At 39.8% G+C, this 19,252-nt stretch overlaps 1 protein-coding gene across 2 annotated transcripts in view; it reads right to left on the reverse strand.

Moving 5' to 3' along the window:
- Window positions 1-19,252, reverse strand: part of CAMK4 (calcium/calmodulin dependent protein kinase IV) — a 155,978-nt gene that overhangs the window by 10,450 nt on the left and 126,276 nt on the right. For both annotated transcript variants that reach the window (XM_033086618.1, XM_033086619.2), the window contains 4 exons: window positions 10,242-10,332; window positions 8,382-8,456; window positions 4,997-5,072; window positions 1,245-1,371 (listed from right to left, as the gene is read on the reverse strand). In XM_033086618.1, coding sequence (XP_032942509.1) covers window positions 1,245-1,371; window positions 4,997-5,072; window positions 8,382-8,456; window positions 10,242-10,332 — 369 coding nt within the window. The remainder of the gene's footprint in view (window positions 1-1,244; window positions 1,372-4,996; window positions 5,073-8,381; window positions 8,457-10,241; window positions 10,333-19,252) is intronic.

Consider the following 19,252-nt stretch of genomic DNA (forward strand, 5'->3'; position numbering starts at 1 on the left):
GATAGCACTCTGCAGAACCACGCTTACCCAGCTCTCCTGACTGCAGACCTTCTTGGAGCAGAGCACAAGTGATAGCACAGGGCTCCATTGCTCCTGTGTGCCCAAGGGTGAGGGAAAATTTGCTTTAGGATTCTCTGAACTCTCGCTACAAAGAGTTTTTAAAGAAAGTTGGTGCCCTGAAGTGCATGCAAGAGAACAGTCATTGTGGTGAATACTGGTTGTGTCTCCAAGGAAGCCCTTGAGTTAAACAAATCACTTCGACTGAACACTGAACTGCCCACAGCATGGGTATTGAGACTCATGGTCATCATACTTATATACATTTCATTTTCATTTGATATGAAATATTCAAACCTGAAAGTTTTAGCTTTACTTTACTAAAACAGAATGGAGCAGGTTGGACAAAAGTTTTACGTGAAGATTGCTGTTTATCTGGCAGTAAATTATATTTTCTTCGCCTCAGAAAAAGTTCATGTCTCATAAAGCAACAAAAAGGTACTTTGAACTTCCATTTGAAATGTCCTAAAATACTTCACTGACACCAATGATGTAGTATTTTGTGAAACAGTTTGTATAAGTGCAAATGGAACAGAGCGCTTGTGCTTTCAATGCTAATGAAATAACTGAATTATGTAAGTTTTTTATTGACAAAAGTCAGACTCAAGCATACCTATCTTTTCAGATCAGTGTCTTCTGGATACAAATTACTTTATCCAGTAATAAAAGAATACGGTGCAGAGAACATGCCAGCCCTTGCATTTTGCTAATGGAGCATATTTAAAGGCAGTCAGTCTTTCCTCACCTACTAAAAATGCCAACTTTAATGGACAGAAAAAGTATGTCAGAAAAAGCAGTGGTGGGAAAGTCTAATTCCTTTTTATATTCTTCCCCAAAATTCAGGCTTGAAAACTGCACAAAAAGAAGGGCTTGTTCCTACATTCCCCTGAAGGTGTTTGCCCAGAAAAGATGAATGGTGGAACATTTCAGAACTGGACGGAAAGGCAGGCATACATGAACACGGCAACAGCTGCCAGCAGTCTATGGCTTACTTCACAGAAGAACCTGAATATCCATGTTCTGAGTGCAAAATTACAGCACCGGGCTAACAGGGGATATTAACAGCACCATAATATAGCAAAGACAAGAGGAAACAATTATGAACAATTAATTAACCAATTATTCTGCCTCCGCCCCAAAACGGTGGCAGAAATACTAAGTACTTGTCTCATTCGTGCTTTACTTACTAAATCCTTGGCATTCAGAGACACATCATCCCACCAGGGGGACACAAAGTCATATTCACAGCTCAGGATTCTCTTAAACATATACTGATCTCCCCTTTCATCATAAAATGGTTCAAAGCCACAAAGTCTGAAAGGATAAAAAAGACATTAATTTACCAAAGTTTAATTAACCTTGGGTTGTTAGAAACAGTTCATGATAGTTTTTTCCCTACTTTGTGTCCTGTAGATCACTTTGGGTGGATGTACTGGATGTACAGACCTGGATGTACTCCTGGACTCCTAATTTTACAGAGCAGAGAGAAATGTGGTCATAAGTATTCTTAAGCACTGGGAAAGACATTCCTAATTGTAATTTTCTTATTTTCACATGTGTTTAATTGGAACTATTAAAACAATATCATAGAGTGTTCATTTATCAGAATCCCTGTAATTCTTGCCAGAGGAATAGAAATTAGTTGAGGGAATCCATCTTACATGTGAAGTTAGAAATTTTTTTTATATACAGTTAGGACTGATTTTTAGTCATGTTAATCCCTGTAGATTTTTTCCTCCTATCAACCACAAAATGTAAAAACCTTTGGTAAGCTTTTGTGATCAGCCCTCATCTTTACTTAAGTAACCTACATACAATCTAGAAGTCTTGTGATCTCACTAATGACTGTGTTTATAAGCGTATTGAATAATACAGATCCCAGCAGAGATCCACATTACTGGCCCCAGGGAAAGCAGGCTCATAGATGTGGTTTCCATTTGCATAATGTCCTTTTTTATCACTTCACTGCACTTTAATCACGCCTGCACACATAATTATATTTTTTAAAGTGAATTTCCTATTCAGCCAGAACATGATCTGAGCTTAACAGAGAAAGCCTATCTGCTCCTCTGCCTCCAGAAAATGCAATAAGCAGTAAGATGATGACAGGGAAACAACAGATCTAAAGTCCAAGACAGCAACAAATGTAGAAAAGCTTTATATTTTAACTTGTTTTCGTGGTTTTAAACACAATGTGCTTACTGTTCTGAAAAAGGAGGCTGAGGTTCAAGGAAGAAATGTGGTTTTGGGAGTGGTGCATAGCCGTGGGTGGAACAGCTGCATCACATTCCACTGCTGAAGAGGAGAAACACCTCATTGCAAGCACATTCTGGGCACGCTATTTTTCAAAGTCTGGCAGAGACGTATTAAAACACAAGGATCCAGCCTCCAAACCTTGTGCTTCAGTAAGTGGTGGCCAGTCAGAGCCCCTCTACTGCTCCCCTCCTGTTTGCTGCCTCTCCCATTACCATTTCTGGGCTTGCAGCATGTCCCAGCTGTCCCCATGGAACACCCCTGAGCAAGGCCCCTAACAGGCTCAGCCCAAAACTGCATTTTGGATCTGGGTAACTGATGACAGTAAGAACCTGCTTAAGCTTTGCTGCGTTGGAAGCCTCCTAGGTGAACTCTCTGTTTTCACTCTAGCTCACTACTATCACCTATTGCTTTCCTATTAACAACTCAATAAATATGCTTCTACTTAAAAATCCATTTCAGCAGACAGATTTTTTTTTGGTAACTGCCAAAATAGATGAGTAAATCTAGAGGTATGATTTCAAATTAGATTAATGACATCAGTGCAAGATCTAGTGTGGGTGCTCTTGATTTAGTTTTATTTTGAAATAACATTTTATTATTATGATTCACTTTAAATTGGCTACCTACAAATAAAGGAAAAGTCCATGTAAACAGCTTAAAAAACAACTAAAGATGACCAGATGGTGTTTTGTGCCCTGTAAAGTAACTTTGCAAAATAATACCTTTAATTAAATCCATGCAATTTTGACTACAGGCAAAGCCTCTGTATTGGCTGACCACTGCCTGCATCTCAAACATGCAGAAGGATTTCTAAGCTGCTTTGGGAATATGAAAGGAATACTCCTCTTGGCTTTCAAAACTAGACATAGTAGCTTCCCTCAAAATATGACAGTTATCACCAATAGGTCTTAATACAATTTTCCTTAGGAAAAACTGTTCTGTCAAAATATGTGTCAGTTTTTTAAAATCAAATGTCAAGTCCGCTTTGATTAATGGCAAGATACAGCTTTACACAGATCCTTAGTAACATGGTTGTTAAGTCTTACATCCACTCCATTTTGAGGGGACATACAGGATTTTTTTTTTTTTTTTACTCTGTGTAAGTGGGTTTCCCTTACTGAACTATGAGACTGAGACATGCAGCATTTTCCTCTGGGCTCCAAGATTAATGAGTTTGTAATTTTGTATGTACATTTCTGGTCTCAGTTTCTAATCCATCAGAAGCTTTACACGCAACAGAAGAGTTTTAAATGTTGAATACTCTTAAAGATAAATGGAAGAGACAGCCAGGTGGATTTTTGCCTGTCTTGTTCTGGTAGATCAAATTGGATTTTGAGGTGGGAGTAGGACAGGATTAGAAGGAGGAAGAATAGAAAAGCATCTAGTCATGCAGCCCCATTCAGAGCAGGAACTCACACACTTATTTACGTGCATGCAGAGGTTTAGTGTGGCTTGGAAGCATCCTCTGAACAGATGGAAGAAACTGCATATAGAAAATACCACTCCAGATATTCAGACAGGAATTGTTTGGAGTTTGGTTGGAGCTTGCTTACACTTGAAAACAAGTTCTGCTTAAGAAAAGCTCTTAGTTTGAAGTACAACAACTTCATTAAGCCTTGAGTAACTAGGAAAGGTCATAACTTAATCTTGGTGGCTTTGTAAAGGGACAACAAAAGCCACCTCTCCAGTATTAAGCTCTACCTTGCTAGCAAATTTCACATCTCTCTGTCATGAGTGGAAATCTTAGAAGTGACAAGAAATGAGCACCTGGCAGGCGATATCTGACATGAGATCTTCAACACAAGGTCTGGATCTTAACCCAGACCTTGAAACAAAGATACACGCAGTTAAAAAGAAGCAAATAGGAGTACTGTAGCTTATTATTTACAGGTAATCAAAAGGACACCTGTGAACAATTTGAGGCTTATGTGCAGAACAAAAAGATGAATGTTTTCTGACATTACCATCAGAGTGTTTATATACCCTTACATGAATTTTAGTATAAACTCTAGAGAATACAATTATTTCTTTGCAAAAGATAAAAACAATTGTGTCATTGAACACTGTACTTGCTGGGCATAGAAAGTAGTAGGGAGGCCCACATGTATAAAATCCTCCATATATTTAAGGTACATGTGTAAAATCTAATTTTCTTCCCATAAAAGACATCCTAGAAATATATAACTATACAAGTCATCTTAGCATTGTCATTGCCAAGGGTCTAAATTAAGTGTCATAATTATTCTCCCATAAAGAAAAGAGTTAATGCATCATACACAATTTTCCCTTCTCAATAATCTTGCTTTGAAAGATTCAGTCAATACAATAAAGTAATTACAATTCTTACTAATTGAATAATCATGACTGACCACAGTAAGAGTTAGACACAAATGCCTATTCAAAAACAAAAAGTGTTTGGAGATTCTGGTTTATACTCATTCACATTAATAGCATGATTCTGCACAGATATTGCTGCTGTTTAGGAAGTAGTTTTATATTTATCAAGTATAAATATATTTGAGTGTTTTGCCATGCTTCTCTAGGATTGGACTTACTTCAGTAAGGTTAGGAATATAATAACTAAAGTTCAGGATCTTGTCTTTTCTAATGGCACAGCTCATAGTGTCATGAAATCCTGTGGGTCGTAAAAAGTGAACCTCTCTGCAGCACTGTCTGCACTTACAGGATGTAGGTGATAATCCCCAGGGACCACATGTCCACCTCAGGGCCATAGGCACATCCCCGTAATATCTCTGGTGCTGCAGAGGACAAAACACTTGTCAGTAACACAGAAGCTGAGTGAAGAAATAACAGTCACAAAATCAAATAAAGTCCATGCATGGTTGTGTCTTTCATAAAAAGTTGGGACTGCCCATTTAAGCCCTTAATTAGGCAAATTATTTCCTTTACTGAATATAAAACAAAAGAAGTCGTGCCCAACCAGAGCCAGAATAAAATGAGAAGTGTGCTTTGGTTTCAAATTATTTTTTACGTTTGTGAAAGGAGCCACAAAAAGCTACAGCTGCAGTGGAGCCACAGAGTGACCAAGAAAGTGCTTTAACTCCTGTATTTTACTTACTGCTTTTGTAAATAAATCAACAGCAAAAGTGGGGCCAATGAAAATCTCCATCCTTTATTGGACACAGAGGATGGAGACAGAACACTGGAACCAAGGACGAGGAAAAGGCTGAGGTACTTAATGCATTCTTTGCCTCAGTCCTCAACAGCAATGCCTGTTTATCCTCAGGGAAGCAGCTCATGAGCTGGCAGACAGGGACAGAGAGCAGAACAGATCCTGTGCAATCCAGAAGGAAGGAGGACTTGGCTCAGCCACTTGGACACTCACAGGTCCATAGGATCAGGTGGGATTCATCAATGGTGCTGAGGGAGCTGGGAAGGAGCTTGCCAAGCTACTTTGCATCACTGATCATCAGTTCTATCTAACTGAGGAGGTCTCACGTGGTTTGGAGGTTGGCTGAATGATGTCCACCCGCAAGAAGGGCTGGAAAATGGATGCAGGGAAGTACAGGCCAGACCTGGATGCCAGGGAAGATCATGGAGAAGATCATCTTGGATGTGATCACACAGCACAAACAGGAGAGTCCAGGGGATCAGGCACAGCCAGCAGGGTCTCAGCAATGGCACATCCTGCCTGACCAATGTGATCCCCTTCCATGAGCAGGTGATCCAGTGGGCGGATAAGGGGAGGGCTATGGATGTTGAATATGGCGGCTCTAGTAAAACCTTTGGCACTGTCTCCCACAGTGTTTTCCGGGAGAATTTGGCTGTTCATGGCTTGGACATCTGGGTGGAAAACTGCCAGGACATCTGGACCCTGGGAGTGGTGGTGAAGGCAGTTACATCCAGCTGGCTGGCTGGGCACCAACCAGTGGAGTGCCCCAGGGTCCAGTGTTGGGACCAGTCCCGTTCTACATTTTTGTCCTGGTCTGGATGAGGGGATGAGGGTACCCTCAGTCATTCTGAGGATGACACCAAATCAGGTGGAGAAAGCTGCAGAGAGGGATGTGGACAGGCTGCATCCATGAGACAAGCCCATGAGGTTCAATGAGATAGAGTGTCAGTCCTGCCTTGGGCCACAACAACCCCCTGCAGTGCAGCATAGGGAAAACTGCTCAACAGGAAAGGACCTGGGTGTGCTGAGCACAAGCTGACAGTGGCTGAGCACAAGCCAGCTGTGCCCAGGTAGCCAAGGAGGCCAAGGGCATCCTGGTCTGTGTCAGCAATATTGGGGTAGTGACCATCCCCCCTGTGCTGGTATTTGAAGTCACACCTCAAATGTTGTGTCCAGTTTGGGGCCCCTTACAACCAGAAGGCCCTTGAGGGGCTGGAGCATGTCCAGAGAAAGGCAATGAAACTGGTGAAGGTATAGAGAATAAATCCCAAGCTGAGTGTGACTGTTGAGCCTGGAGAAAAGGAGGCTCAGGCAGTCTCTACAGTAGTGGGGTGAGGGCTGTCTTCCTCTCCCGCATAGCAGTGATAGATCAAGAGAAAAAGACTTAAGCTTCACTAGGGAAGGTTCAGGTTGGACATTAGGAAGGATTGTCTCACAGAAAGAGTGGTTAAGCATTGGAACAGGGTGCCCAGGGAGTCATCATGCAAGTGTTCAAGAAACAACTGGACATGGTCCTCAGTGCCATGGCTTAGTGAGCGTGGTAGTGTTCAGTCAAAGGTTGGACTTAACTATCTTGGAGGTCTTTTCCAGCTCTGATGGTTCTATGAGTGTATTTACTTTAGGTTTTAGTGTTGATATTCTGTTTTAGTTGGAAGCAAAGACAAACCATTTCAGGCAGTGGCTTCTGCTGCAGTGAGGAGCAGACAGAAAGATCAGGCAGTTTTGGGGGAATCCAGCTCTGCAATAGTAAAGAGGAGTCAATGTCTGCCCAAGCAGCTTGACAGGCACACCTTGAGGAGCCTGATCCCACTGGATCTGTGATGCACATGGAATTACTGCCACATTTCTGTAGCACAGTGGGCTGGCTGAACCTATGGGCATCACTGCAATCTCTTCCCCTTCCCGTGTTAAACTCACACAGCCATGAATAGGAGGGCTTTTAGTATTTTTTAGGATTTCCAGAAGTTTGCTTTCGGTGAATGGATTTGTCTGACACATTCTGTGAGTTTAGATATTGCCTATACCAGACTGAAGTGAATCACTGCTTTGCACTGGCTTGATTTTTTGTGTTACTCTCAGAAATCACTTATGCTTCTTGTTAAGTTCACTGAGGGCACAGCATTGCAGCAATGTAAGTCTTCTCTGACCATCTTCTTGCCTTCAGTCCTCTGCATGAATTTGCACATCCCAAAGGCTGTAGATTGTCAAATCTCAATGCCAAAGTATTTAGACTCCAGTATGTGTTTTTGTTGCTGTGTCCTTTCTGGAGAAGCTGCTGATAGATGGGTGGGTAGGATGTGGGAGCTGGCAGCCTGGAACCATCAATTATTCATAGTTAAACAGTATTTCTCCTGGATTTCCTCCAATTCTGGAAAGTAATGCTCGAATATTTTCTGGGCACCAGGATTTCTGCATGGTCAGTTAACTGGAATTGTAAATCAAGGATTGTTATAGGCACATAACTATAGGCATAAAGCTCCTTCCCTTCTCTGCATAAATATTCAGCCTCAGTCCTTCCCACCAAGTTGACATAACTCTGAGGGCTCTTCTACAGGAATAAACGTTATCCTATTTTTACAGTATACAAAGATGGGCATAAAAGGGGCTAAGCACTAACTATGGGTGTGTGGCAATGGTAGCATAACTGTCACAAGAAAGAAACCAGAACATTAATAGCTTATGAGTTTTATGTTTAGTTTCTTTTAGTTTTATGAAACTAAGTGGACTGGAATTAGGTGCTGCTGTAAAGCAGACTTGGTATGTGTGTGTGCTTTGCAAGCAATGTCATACAAGGTCAGGGACAATGACAATGTCACCTAAATTGCATTATCAGCTGTTCTGTGAGGTAACAGAGTGATCTCATGGTCTTCTCCAGTGCCCTCTTTCCTTTGACTCTACAGTTATAAAAGCAAATGTGAGTAACAAAATAACATACCACAGTACCCTGGAGTTCCACAAACTGTCTTCATGGTCACATGATCTTCCACAATCTTGGAAAGTCCAAAGTCAGCTGTTAAGATGGTTTGGGAATATTAATGTTCTTACTCCCTGTAATAATGTGGGTTTTTATGATGTATATGCAATTAAATAAACATTTCTACGTTAAATGAATGGTATTGACATTTCCATAGGTAAGCATTGATTTAATGAATCTACTCATGCTGCAATCCAGAAGCAAATTTTGCTGTACAAATGAGTATTCCTGTCTCTTGCTTGACAGAAATGTAGCTTGTATTTTATTCCGAAAACTTCACAAAACCAGTACAGTGGGAGGCCTCAGGGCATACAAGCAGAGATCCAGAAATATATTTTAGGTATATATTCCGTTTCCACTCTGTGAGCAATCCAATAAAATTATCAGAGCTATTTTGGGTTGCTTTTTTAGTCAAGGGTCAGAATATGTAGTGTCTGCAAGACAAAATCCCAGCAGTATTTTGATAAAAGCTTCCAGGGGGATAAAGATGGTGACAGAAGAAGTATTGATCATCCTTTCTCCAGTGTTTCCACCCTGAATTACTATTCACAGAGCAAGGGCCTTCATGACAATGCACACTGTACTTGCACAGCTCTTCTACAAAAGTCATAAAAATTAAAGTGTTCACAACTCTTTTTTTCACAGAGAATAAACCAAGATTATTCAAATTCAGTTTTGGTGATGAAAATCGCCTTTGCCTTAAAAACACAAAATAAAAGTACTTGATTTTATTTTGTTTGACTGAATAGAAAAGGGAATGTTTTGATTCAAGATCAGGATATAAATAGGTCACTTGTTCCTAAGTGGCTACCCTTTTTGTGTTATTATTGATCTAATTAGAAATACAGTTTACTTTTATAAATGCATCCACTCGTTGTAAACTGGATTTCAATTTAAACTAGGCAATGACCTCACCAGGAAGATGAAGAATCATGGCATTTAGGACATGCTTCAAAAGCCCTACACAGTCTGGACGTCAAACCAAAGTCACTGGTGCTGCATTAAATTGTCAAGTTTTGAGCCTTTCCAGGAAAGACAAGAAGTAGGATAAGATATAAATTAAGATGCCATCATCCTGAGAATCAAGGTGTTCCTAGAAATTTATGCAATATTGCTTGAGGCCAGTTCATGGAAATTTGGCTCCAGAAACCTATGACAAGCACCAATCTGATGAACATGGAAACACTCACCCCTAAGGGAGCACCAGGTGGTATTTTCAAACTCAGAAGGGTTGAACAGATGCTCCTTGTTGCTCAAACAAAAACAAGGCATGTCCAAAAATTTTTGGAACTGTCTGCCATCTCCAACAGAACTGGCATAATACATTGCTGCTCAGGACAGCCTTGTCCCTCCTCACCCTCTCTGTGGTGAGAAGATGCTTCAGAGAGCTTCAAAGAACTCTCCATGTCCCTCAAATCTGCCTTTAAGACAGAAGACATCCTTGCTCAGTTTGCTTTCTACCACTTAACTTTTTACCTACCCACTTACATTTTTATTTTCACACCAATGTATCTTTTCCTCTGCTGCTGGTTTAACAGAAAAATAGGACCATAGAAGGGGCTGTTCTCATGATCCTTCTTGTTCCCAGTGCTTTAATCTCTGCCATGTTCCACATAATTTTGGCTATAAATTCTCTAAACAAGCTTCCAGTTTTGCATTGGTTTTGAAACCATCATACACAGCTGTGCTGCTGAATTAACACACTACTCATTAAGCAGTGGCTTCAAACAGGGTGATCATGAGATGCAGAGCTCCAAACATCAGTTAGAAGATATTACTGATGCAAAGGCATCAGGAAAGTGCACATTTAATGCTGCTCACCAATTTTTAATGGTGCATCTGGTGCTGGTGTTGCATAGAGTAGATTTTCTGGCTTCAAGTCTCGATGCACAATCCCATTTGCATGCAGGTACTGAAAAAGAGAAAGTCAAAACATGTAAGTGAGAATGATCAAGCACGAGTTGATATCTTTCTAATTCTCTCTAGCAGCAGATTAATATTTGCACTGTGTGCGACACAGAGTTATACCACTAATTTTCACCAGCTCTTTGCAAACTTGTAGGATCCTTGGATTCACACTGTAATCTGAATAGGAAAATAAAATTTGGGAAGGCAAAGTTAGCATTATGTTCATTTGAGAACAAAAACATATCAGAAAGTATCCTTGGATTTTAATACAGCAGTAGCTCCTAAGAAGCAATCTAATAGATGATGAGATGCCAAAGTCTAACTCACCATTGAACTCTTGCCTTACACTAATGGAGAGAAAAATTTCTGAAACATATGGCTGCCACTTACACTGCAACGGACATAAATAGAAAAATATATAATATACAATATACTGATAGAAAAAAAGGGATAAATTAGTGAGAGAAAATCTGTATTTCTTGTTGATAAAATATTCACACAAAACTCCGAAGTCTTAGAAGAGAAATGCTTAAGAGTAGGATCACATTATCTTGTCCAAAAGTCTCATTTTAGTAGCATCTCCCTCAGCTGTGTTTTCACTTCCAAAAAAACCCAGTCTCTGTGCATATTTATGCAGGAAATGACAAATGGTTGAATATCTACCTAGACAACATAGCTATAATGTGCACTTGAGTTAGCATCTGAGGTGCCACATTGTAATTTTAATTCCTATAAATTGCTAGTGATTAAATAATATTAAGGAGCAATACATTGCTCTGTCCTTGGGCATTGTTTTAGTGACACTGTGCTTTTCTCACAGTGCAATAAGTGCTCTTTATTGACTTTCCCCACAATCCTAAAGTCAAAGGATTTATAATGACATGGCTTTTAGAGGTCAACCAAAGATTCTCACCTTACTTCACAGTGAAATATAAGTGTTTGTTCCAGCTGTTTTATACAGTGAGATAACTAATCAATTATCCAAGGTAAAAACAGCCAACAACATATGGAAACTGAAGGTTTGTGCACTGCTACATCATTTAATGCAGCCACATCTGCATGACCGCAATCACATCCACCCTCCATAAAAATATATCTTTATAGTAACATAGCAGTGATGTGTTTGACATGCAGAGGTGATAATGCAAGTGGACCAAAAGCCATCAGACTGGGGTGGACAGAAAAAGATGTCTGAACTGATCTGTGTTCATGTGCTGAAAATCAGTTTAGCTGCCTCAGTAGGAGTGAGAAGGATCAGACTTATCATGATCACTCAATGGAAAACAGACACTTCCAATTCATCTGCACAAAAAATCCTTGACCAAATTTGTGCAGAGGAATGTTCCAGCCAAGTCTGGAGTCTTCGAGCAGGTCCTTTTCAACATATGCCTGTAACCCTAAAAACATTTTATACTGTGAAGCTGAAAACATAGAAATTTTCTTCTCTTTCCAGAAACACATTTTTGTGGGAGGCAATTTTGGGAAAAACTTTAAGAGACGCTGTTCAACTTTTCCTCCTTTTTAAGTCATAAAATGAGACTGGCTTGTGGGGCTGCTTCTCAGACATAGCAAGAACCATAACTGAGAACATCTGCTAACCATGCTTGCGCCTCATGACTGACTGATTTTTAAACCAATTTGTATGGAACTTGGAGTGTGAACTGTTTTGTTTTTTTTTTTTTTTATTGCTACAAACTCACAAAACCCCAAGTAGGAAAATTTCCCTCGCTGTCCAATCTATCATTTGCATAAAACCCACACATGGGGGTGTCCAACAAATGAAAATTGCCTCAATAACTTAACCCATGCCTTTCATAGATTGTCACTGCAATAATCTGAGCTCTCTCTCTGTCATGTGCCCTCATCATAACAGTTGCACCTACTCCCTCTTCATCACACCTCCCCTTATCTTCCCAGTATCTAATCCAGAATTCCTGCCCAGATATTGTAACTCCTCTGACATCTCTCTGCAGCCCACCTAAATCCTGCCATGGTCACGCCCTAAAATCCTTGCTACTCTTTCCTCTCTCATCCATTGTTTGTCCTACTTGACTTCATATTAGGGCTGTAACAAGAAGTACATGACATGGGATGCCTCATGCTGCCAGGTCCTGGGTTTGACAGACCTACTGTGGGAGCTTATATCTTTCATAATACATCAAAGTTTTTTGAGTTTTGCCTATAGGGTCAATAGTTTTGTTATGAAAAGCAGACAGAAGGGTAACATGGATAAAAAAAACCCCAAAACCGCCAAACCAACCCAACAGAAAAACCCCAGTGGTTTTATGGATACTAATATCCTATTCTTCATGGAAGTACTAGCTAGGCTCATGGATCCCAGGCCTCTGAGGGGATAGACAGCTGTCTGTACTTCTGTTAAAGTTGTCTGCATCCAAATAACCTTGTTAATAAAGGTCTCTAGCAGATACAGTGACCTCCAGCCTGAGCCACCTATCACTCACTGAGAGCATTTCCTGCCCTTGCAACACTCACTTTCAGCACTGCTGCTTTAGTTGATACCCTGAGACTGACCCATGCGCACATTTTCATCAATTCCAATAGCTCTGCTCCCCATGGACCATTACAGCTCCTGGTATTGACAGGACTACTACTTCACCTTGTATAAATATGAACAGTATTCTGAGCTAAAACATCTTGGCTTAGAAACAAGTTTAGTTAAATTAGCATCATCTACTTTGTATAACACTTATCTCAGTTTATATGTGCTATACTTTGGTTGCTCTTGCTTTATTTATCATATACTGATTTTAATAAAAGTTATATTCCTTTGCATAACTTCAAAGACATTCCCAACTTCTAGTACAGAGTTGGGTATTGCACACCTCCATTGTAAGACAGGTGCTTTACTAATTTTTTATATACTTTACTACTATATGCTTTGCTATTATATGCTTTACTATTTATTTATATGCTACGTGCCTTAATCATTAAGTTATGTAATCAAATGAGAGGATCTGGGTCCAAGTATCATACCAGAGTTCACTTTATGCCTAGGCATTACTGAATTACATAAACTTTCCCACTGTGGTGAGCTAGAAAGTTTGCTCAGAAGACATCGTTATGCACGAGGAGTTAGGCCCCGCCCTCTCCATGCCGTTGGCCAATCACAGCTGTATCAAAGTTACTTAAGCCCGTGTTTGCCGAACAATAAATGCATTTCACCGTCGACTGCATCAGTGTAGCGAGTGATTTGTCCGGCGACTGGGATTGTAAAAGTGTGTGTTCGCTGTGGCCCGCTCTAACCAGGTCGCCACTTGCCTTCGTTTCTCCCCCAACGAAGGCAACATCCCACATTAAAGATATGGATGAAACTTAGAAAATTCTTTATTTCTATGGCTGGATGTACAGTTTGTAAGTGCATAGCACTGCAGTAGATTTTATCACAACATGCACATTAAAATGTGACCATGATGCGGTACTCTCACTGTTTCAAAAATATTCAGTTTTGACTTTCTTCAGATTTTTAGTAGAGAATGCCAACTAATAAAAAGCTACAAAGACCTCTCAGGTAATCTGCGAGAAAAGTTTTATAACAAAATTGAGTAGCAAAGTCTTATTACTCTTTGATAAACTTTGATAAACTTGAGATCAGACTTAGCAGACACTAGGTTATGCTGAGTCTGACATACGGGCCCTTCTCTGCAGGACTTGGTTAAAATGAAGACAGCCTTCATCTTGGCCTTTATTCCCAGGATACACAACAGCAACTCATTGCTGAACAATTCCCAAGACTCTAACTATGACTGCAACAGAAAGACTTTTTTCCTTTTTTTTTCTTTTCCGCTAAGATTTTTTTTCCACAAAAAGGTTCCACTCTACTGCATGAAAGTTTCTTTTGTTCTTTGTTTTGTTGTTTAATAATTCAGGTATCTATCTAACTTGAAAGATTTTATGACACAAGGACAAATGCAAACTGCTCAAAACTCTGGCCCTATCCCATAATTTTATTTATGCTACCCATTACACAGAACTGTAGAAAAGTAGGGTTGTAATGCAACTGAATCATCCATTCCTCTCTATGCTCCTTGGCAGCATCAATTACACCTACAACAGTTGTTTGTTCAGTTTATTCTTGCCGACCTCTGATATTAGAGACTCTACAATTGCCCCGAGCAATTTATTACAGAGCTGTGATTTCCTATGTTACAAAGCACTTCCCTGCAACTCACCTCGATTTTTGACAAGAGCAGATGAAGCCCATTGCTTTGTTTCCTATATATAGAAGAGGCAGAAAGTATATTATCTCCTTTTTTTGCAAGAGCCTTTTGAATACTTGTTATCACGTACACAATCATTCTCCTCTCTAAGACTTTCATTTAGTCAGTATTTTCTAGACTTGTGGTCATTTTTGTTTTCTCCTACAGGAAAGTGTCAACTTGCCCTAACGCGTTGAAAATGCAAAACAGCATCCCAGTAGTTGTAACCTGACAAACTTTATAGAATGTATTTTAACGCATTTAATACATGTACCTTAATAAATGTATTTGCCATTTTTTCCCACCATATACCACTCCTGTCTGCCTTTTGATCCAGTATAACCTTCAAGTCCTTTCTCTTTTTTTCCTACTGTCCTTGAGTGTGCGAAAAGGACATTGAATTTCAACAAAGTTACAGTAATTTCACGAGTATAAGGCGCACCGGGGTATAAGGTGCACTTCTGTGTGTCTGCAAATTTCCAAACTTTGTCCATATATAAGGCGCTTCGGTGTATAAGGCGCACTTTCCTTCACAACAGCGATGATGTTCGTGCAACAAAGTAACCAATTTGTAACAATCGCACGATCGCGGGTTTTACTGGTAGGTGCTCAATTCGCGAGCTCCGCTCCCTCTGCGGCGCCCGCTAGCAGCCCACTTTCCCCAGCACTGCCAGTGGGAGGGAGCCCACTCGCCTTCCCCCGTGCTGCTGGCGGGAGAGCCCACCTTCCCCCACGGTGCCGGCGGGAGCCCGCTCCCCCTGCCATGCAACAGAGTAAACAATTTGTAACAATAGCGCTATCCCGGGTTTTACTGGCAGGTGCTCAATTCATGAGCTCAGCTTGGCCCGCGGCACTTCCAGGTTGGTAAATTTCCAAACTTTGTCCATATATTGGCTGCTCCAGAGTATAAGCCGCACCTCTGGGTTGGGACCAAAATTTTAGTCAAAAGGGTGCGACTTATATGCGTGAAATTACTGTATTTTATTCCTAATCCTACTCTACAACATACTTGCAGCTTTCTCCAATTTTATGTGTACAGTATTTTTATAAGTGGATCTTCTATTCTATCATATAAAGCTATCAACAAAAAACATTAAAAAAGCAGAGCAGGCAAGGCTTCTACTGAACCTCCATGTTTGAATTTCAGATACGCTGATGCATATTCTCTCAGCAGAGACAACCAGTCTCTAACCAGCTTAAAATCACAGAAGCTTGGCTATATTTTGCTAATTTATTGTAAAACTATCAGATGAGTCAGGTACTGAAGGTTTTACTTATGTCAAATAGGTTCAATACCTTCTGCTTTTCTTCCACTAACATGTTTGAAAAAAAAGTCAGACTGATTTGGTGTAACTTTATCTGAACCAAATCCTGCGTTGCTGGTGACCTCCATGCCTTTTTATTTCCCAGGTGCCCCATATTCTTTTCTTCATTATTTACTTCAAATTTCTGGAGTGAGTGAAGTTAATTCCTTCCTTCTTCCTCTTGAAGTGAGTACTACATATTCTGCTTTGCTGCCCAACTTCCACTGGAAGTGAGCATTATCTATTAAATGTTACCTTCGTTGGGGGAGAAAACGAAGGCAAGTGGCGACCTGGTTAGAGTGGGCCACGGCGAACACACACACATACACTTTTACAATCCCAGTCGCCGGACAAATCACTCGCTACACCGATACGGTCGACAGTGAAATGCGTTTATTTCTCGGCAAATGCCAGCTTAAGTAACTTCAGTACAGCTGTGATTGGCTGATGTCAAGGAGAGGGCGGGGGCTAACTCCTCGTACATCACGATGTCTTCCAAACGAACTTTCTAGCTCACCACAATTAAATCTATTTTAGGCTTAAAAAGCTAGCTCTTTAAAGATTGTACTATGCAGACCACTGGGCAAAAACAATTAAAAAGTATCTATATTTGAATACACACTGAAACTAATTTTTATCAATCTTTTCTTGTTCAAGGCTCATCTTTTACAGCTTAGTCACTGCTATTAAATGTGCTAGATATCTGGGTATAGCTGAATGTTTAAGGAAATTAGCAGAAAAAAAGAAGACACAAACAGTGCTTCCTGCTTCTAGACATCTTTCAATAGGTCTCCCTTACCTGTAGCTCCTCTTATGAGGATAATTGATTTCGCTACCCTTCTTGTCTCATGCGAGATGCATTCTCATTTTCTACCTTGGCCTTCCCGACTTCAGCCTTTGAGTTCCTGGTGTTATTCAAACTCAAGCATGAAAACTCTGATCTGCTCTCTTCTTCTGCACATGTTTAACTCCAGGATGGGCCCTTCCTGACCAGTGACCTTCATTCAAGGACTGATGATGGCAGATTTCTTTGTGCATTAGCAGTGGGGAGAAGCTTGTTGTCTGATGTGGCTGGTGCAGTGGTTTCATTATAGCAATTTCTGTCCAGGATGTTGATAATGTGACAGCCATGATCATGAATACCAGATTCACTCATCCTTTTGAAAGGAAAATTTCCAACCAGTTTCATTGCTTGAGAGAATATATTTAGGACTTGCATGTTGAATTTATTACAAAACCAGGACTGTAGGATTTTGAACCAAAGCCAGCACTGGACATCTCCTGCTATAAATGCAGTCATTACATGCATAAGGAGCTAAAAACAGGAAGGTTTTTCGCTCCCTTTTTAGGAATGTCTAGACTTGTAATTAAGTTCTTTCTCTAGCCCTCACAGAAGCTGCACAAAAGAGTGTCATTGCATAATGAAAGCTACCGCACAGTAATTTGGTTTCATTATAGCCATATACTGTTTGAATAAGGCATGGTTAATTGATACAGATTTTGCAGGAAGAAGAAATTTAAATAACCTTTTTATGTACCAGAAGGATATTGGGGAAAAAGAAATCTTGTTTTCTAGTCCTAGAAAGGTGCGTGAGTTCACATTTTACAAGTAGAATGGGAAAGCCAGTCAATCTAAGCGATGTCTAAAATCATCATTCAGCACATAACTTACAGAGTACAGAGAAATATTCAAAATGTGTCTCTGAAAAGGTACTTGGAATCTGATATTCCATGTTGGTGTAGACTTTGGAAAAAAAGGCACATGCAGCTTAGGGCAATTGAGAGATACCTAAAATGTTATACAATCTCATGCATGTGGTAACCAATTTGTAATTCACAGGTCCAACAGCTGCACAAAAGTTACAGATTGATGAGTGGATATGGTATGTGACCTGGAACTACTGCAGGCTTGTCCTAGGGCAAACCAGGGAGTTCTTCTGCATCTCACCTTCCACAGTTTTGAAACTGTTGAGGCATATAAGATGCACAGATGTCAGAGTGACAAGTGCAAAGGGAAATGGGGACACATTTGTTTTTGAAACGGTGCTGTCACCACTGAAATCCATGAAAAATTCCCCTCCTTCACATTTGTCAGATTTTTATTTAAAATATGTATAGTAATAAGACAGCCTGTTCCTGTGCTTCCATTTATCCCTTAGGCAGCGCATAACTTTAAACGTAGAACAGTACCTGAAATCCTATATGCTTTGGAAACTGGATATTTATTTGTGCTGATTATGGAAAAGTATATTTATCTGACTCTTGCTTACATGGCAAAAACATTATTTAGGGTTAATTTTTTTCTGTACAAAATAGAACACAAGAATGGAAATAATTTTGAATACATGGGAATAATTTTAAGAGGTCTTCCAGAAATATATGTTAGAATTCCTGCTTAAAGAGCTTAAAAAAAAAAGACATCAAATAAAAACCCACTATCAATGGTAATGCCAGAACCCAGCTCCAGAGGCATCAACAAGGCTTCAGTAAAGAGAGTGTGAGATCAAGTTATAGTTGTATACACATCCTTATCTCCCCTTTGCCACCATTCCTTCTGTTTTTGACTGAATGAACAATGAACCAGTTCATCACCACAGAAGAAAAAACCAATATAAATTTCTCTTCTGGATGTATTATTTCAGCACATTTTGGGATTCAGTATCTGGATTACAACAAAACAGAGATTTAGAAAGGCCACAAATAATGAAAGGCCCTCCAAACGTCTTACAGAAATCTGACTCTTTGAGCTTGTTTTGCACTGGTTGCTCTGGGAGAGAAGAGTATGCCGTTAAGTTTGTTACTTGAGAAACTGACTTCCAAAAGTTTTCATAAAATATCAATTAACCTAGTTAGGTTAATTTAACTGAACATTGTGTTAGTAGAACAAGGAATATTTGCCTTTGTAGTTAGCATAAGTATGCACTAGCACAACTAATTTGATTTATAATTTCAGATAAGAAATCTGTGTATTATGGAAAAGAATGAAGACATGCATCAGCATGGATGAATAAATTAAAATCTTGTTATTTTTTTGTTGATCTATAATATTCAGAGTTATGAGATAGTTCAGAAAGAAGGTTTTAAATTAAGCAGTTGGGTTATATAAAGTTTCAACTGCATTATCCACAACTAATTTTCTTTTACATTTGGAAGTATTTTTATCTTTTGAACATTCCAGTTTTTAGGAGAGCAAAGCAGCCTCAGGGATGACGACACTATACCATGTGTGGTGACAGCAAATAATGTACAGTAATTTCTGTACAATCTGACACATGTAGGAGACAGTAACACATACACCTTCCCACACAATTCCCAAATGAGCAGAGAGCTAACTGTCTGCAGTGACATGAAATTCTCCTCTTAAACTGTAAGTAGGCCACAGCATCAGAGAGTTAGAAGAGCT

This window comes from Catharus ustulatus (genome assembly GCF_009819885.2).
Source record: "Catharus ustulatus isolate bCatUst1 chromosome Z unlocalized genomic scaffold, bCatUst1.pri.v2 scaffold_29_arrow_ctg1, whole genome shotgun sequence".
Lineage (NCBI taxonomy): Eukaryota > Metazoa > Chordata > Aves > Passeriformes > Turdidae > Catharus > Catharus ustulatus.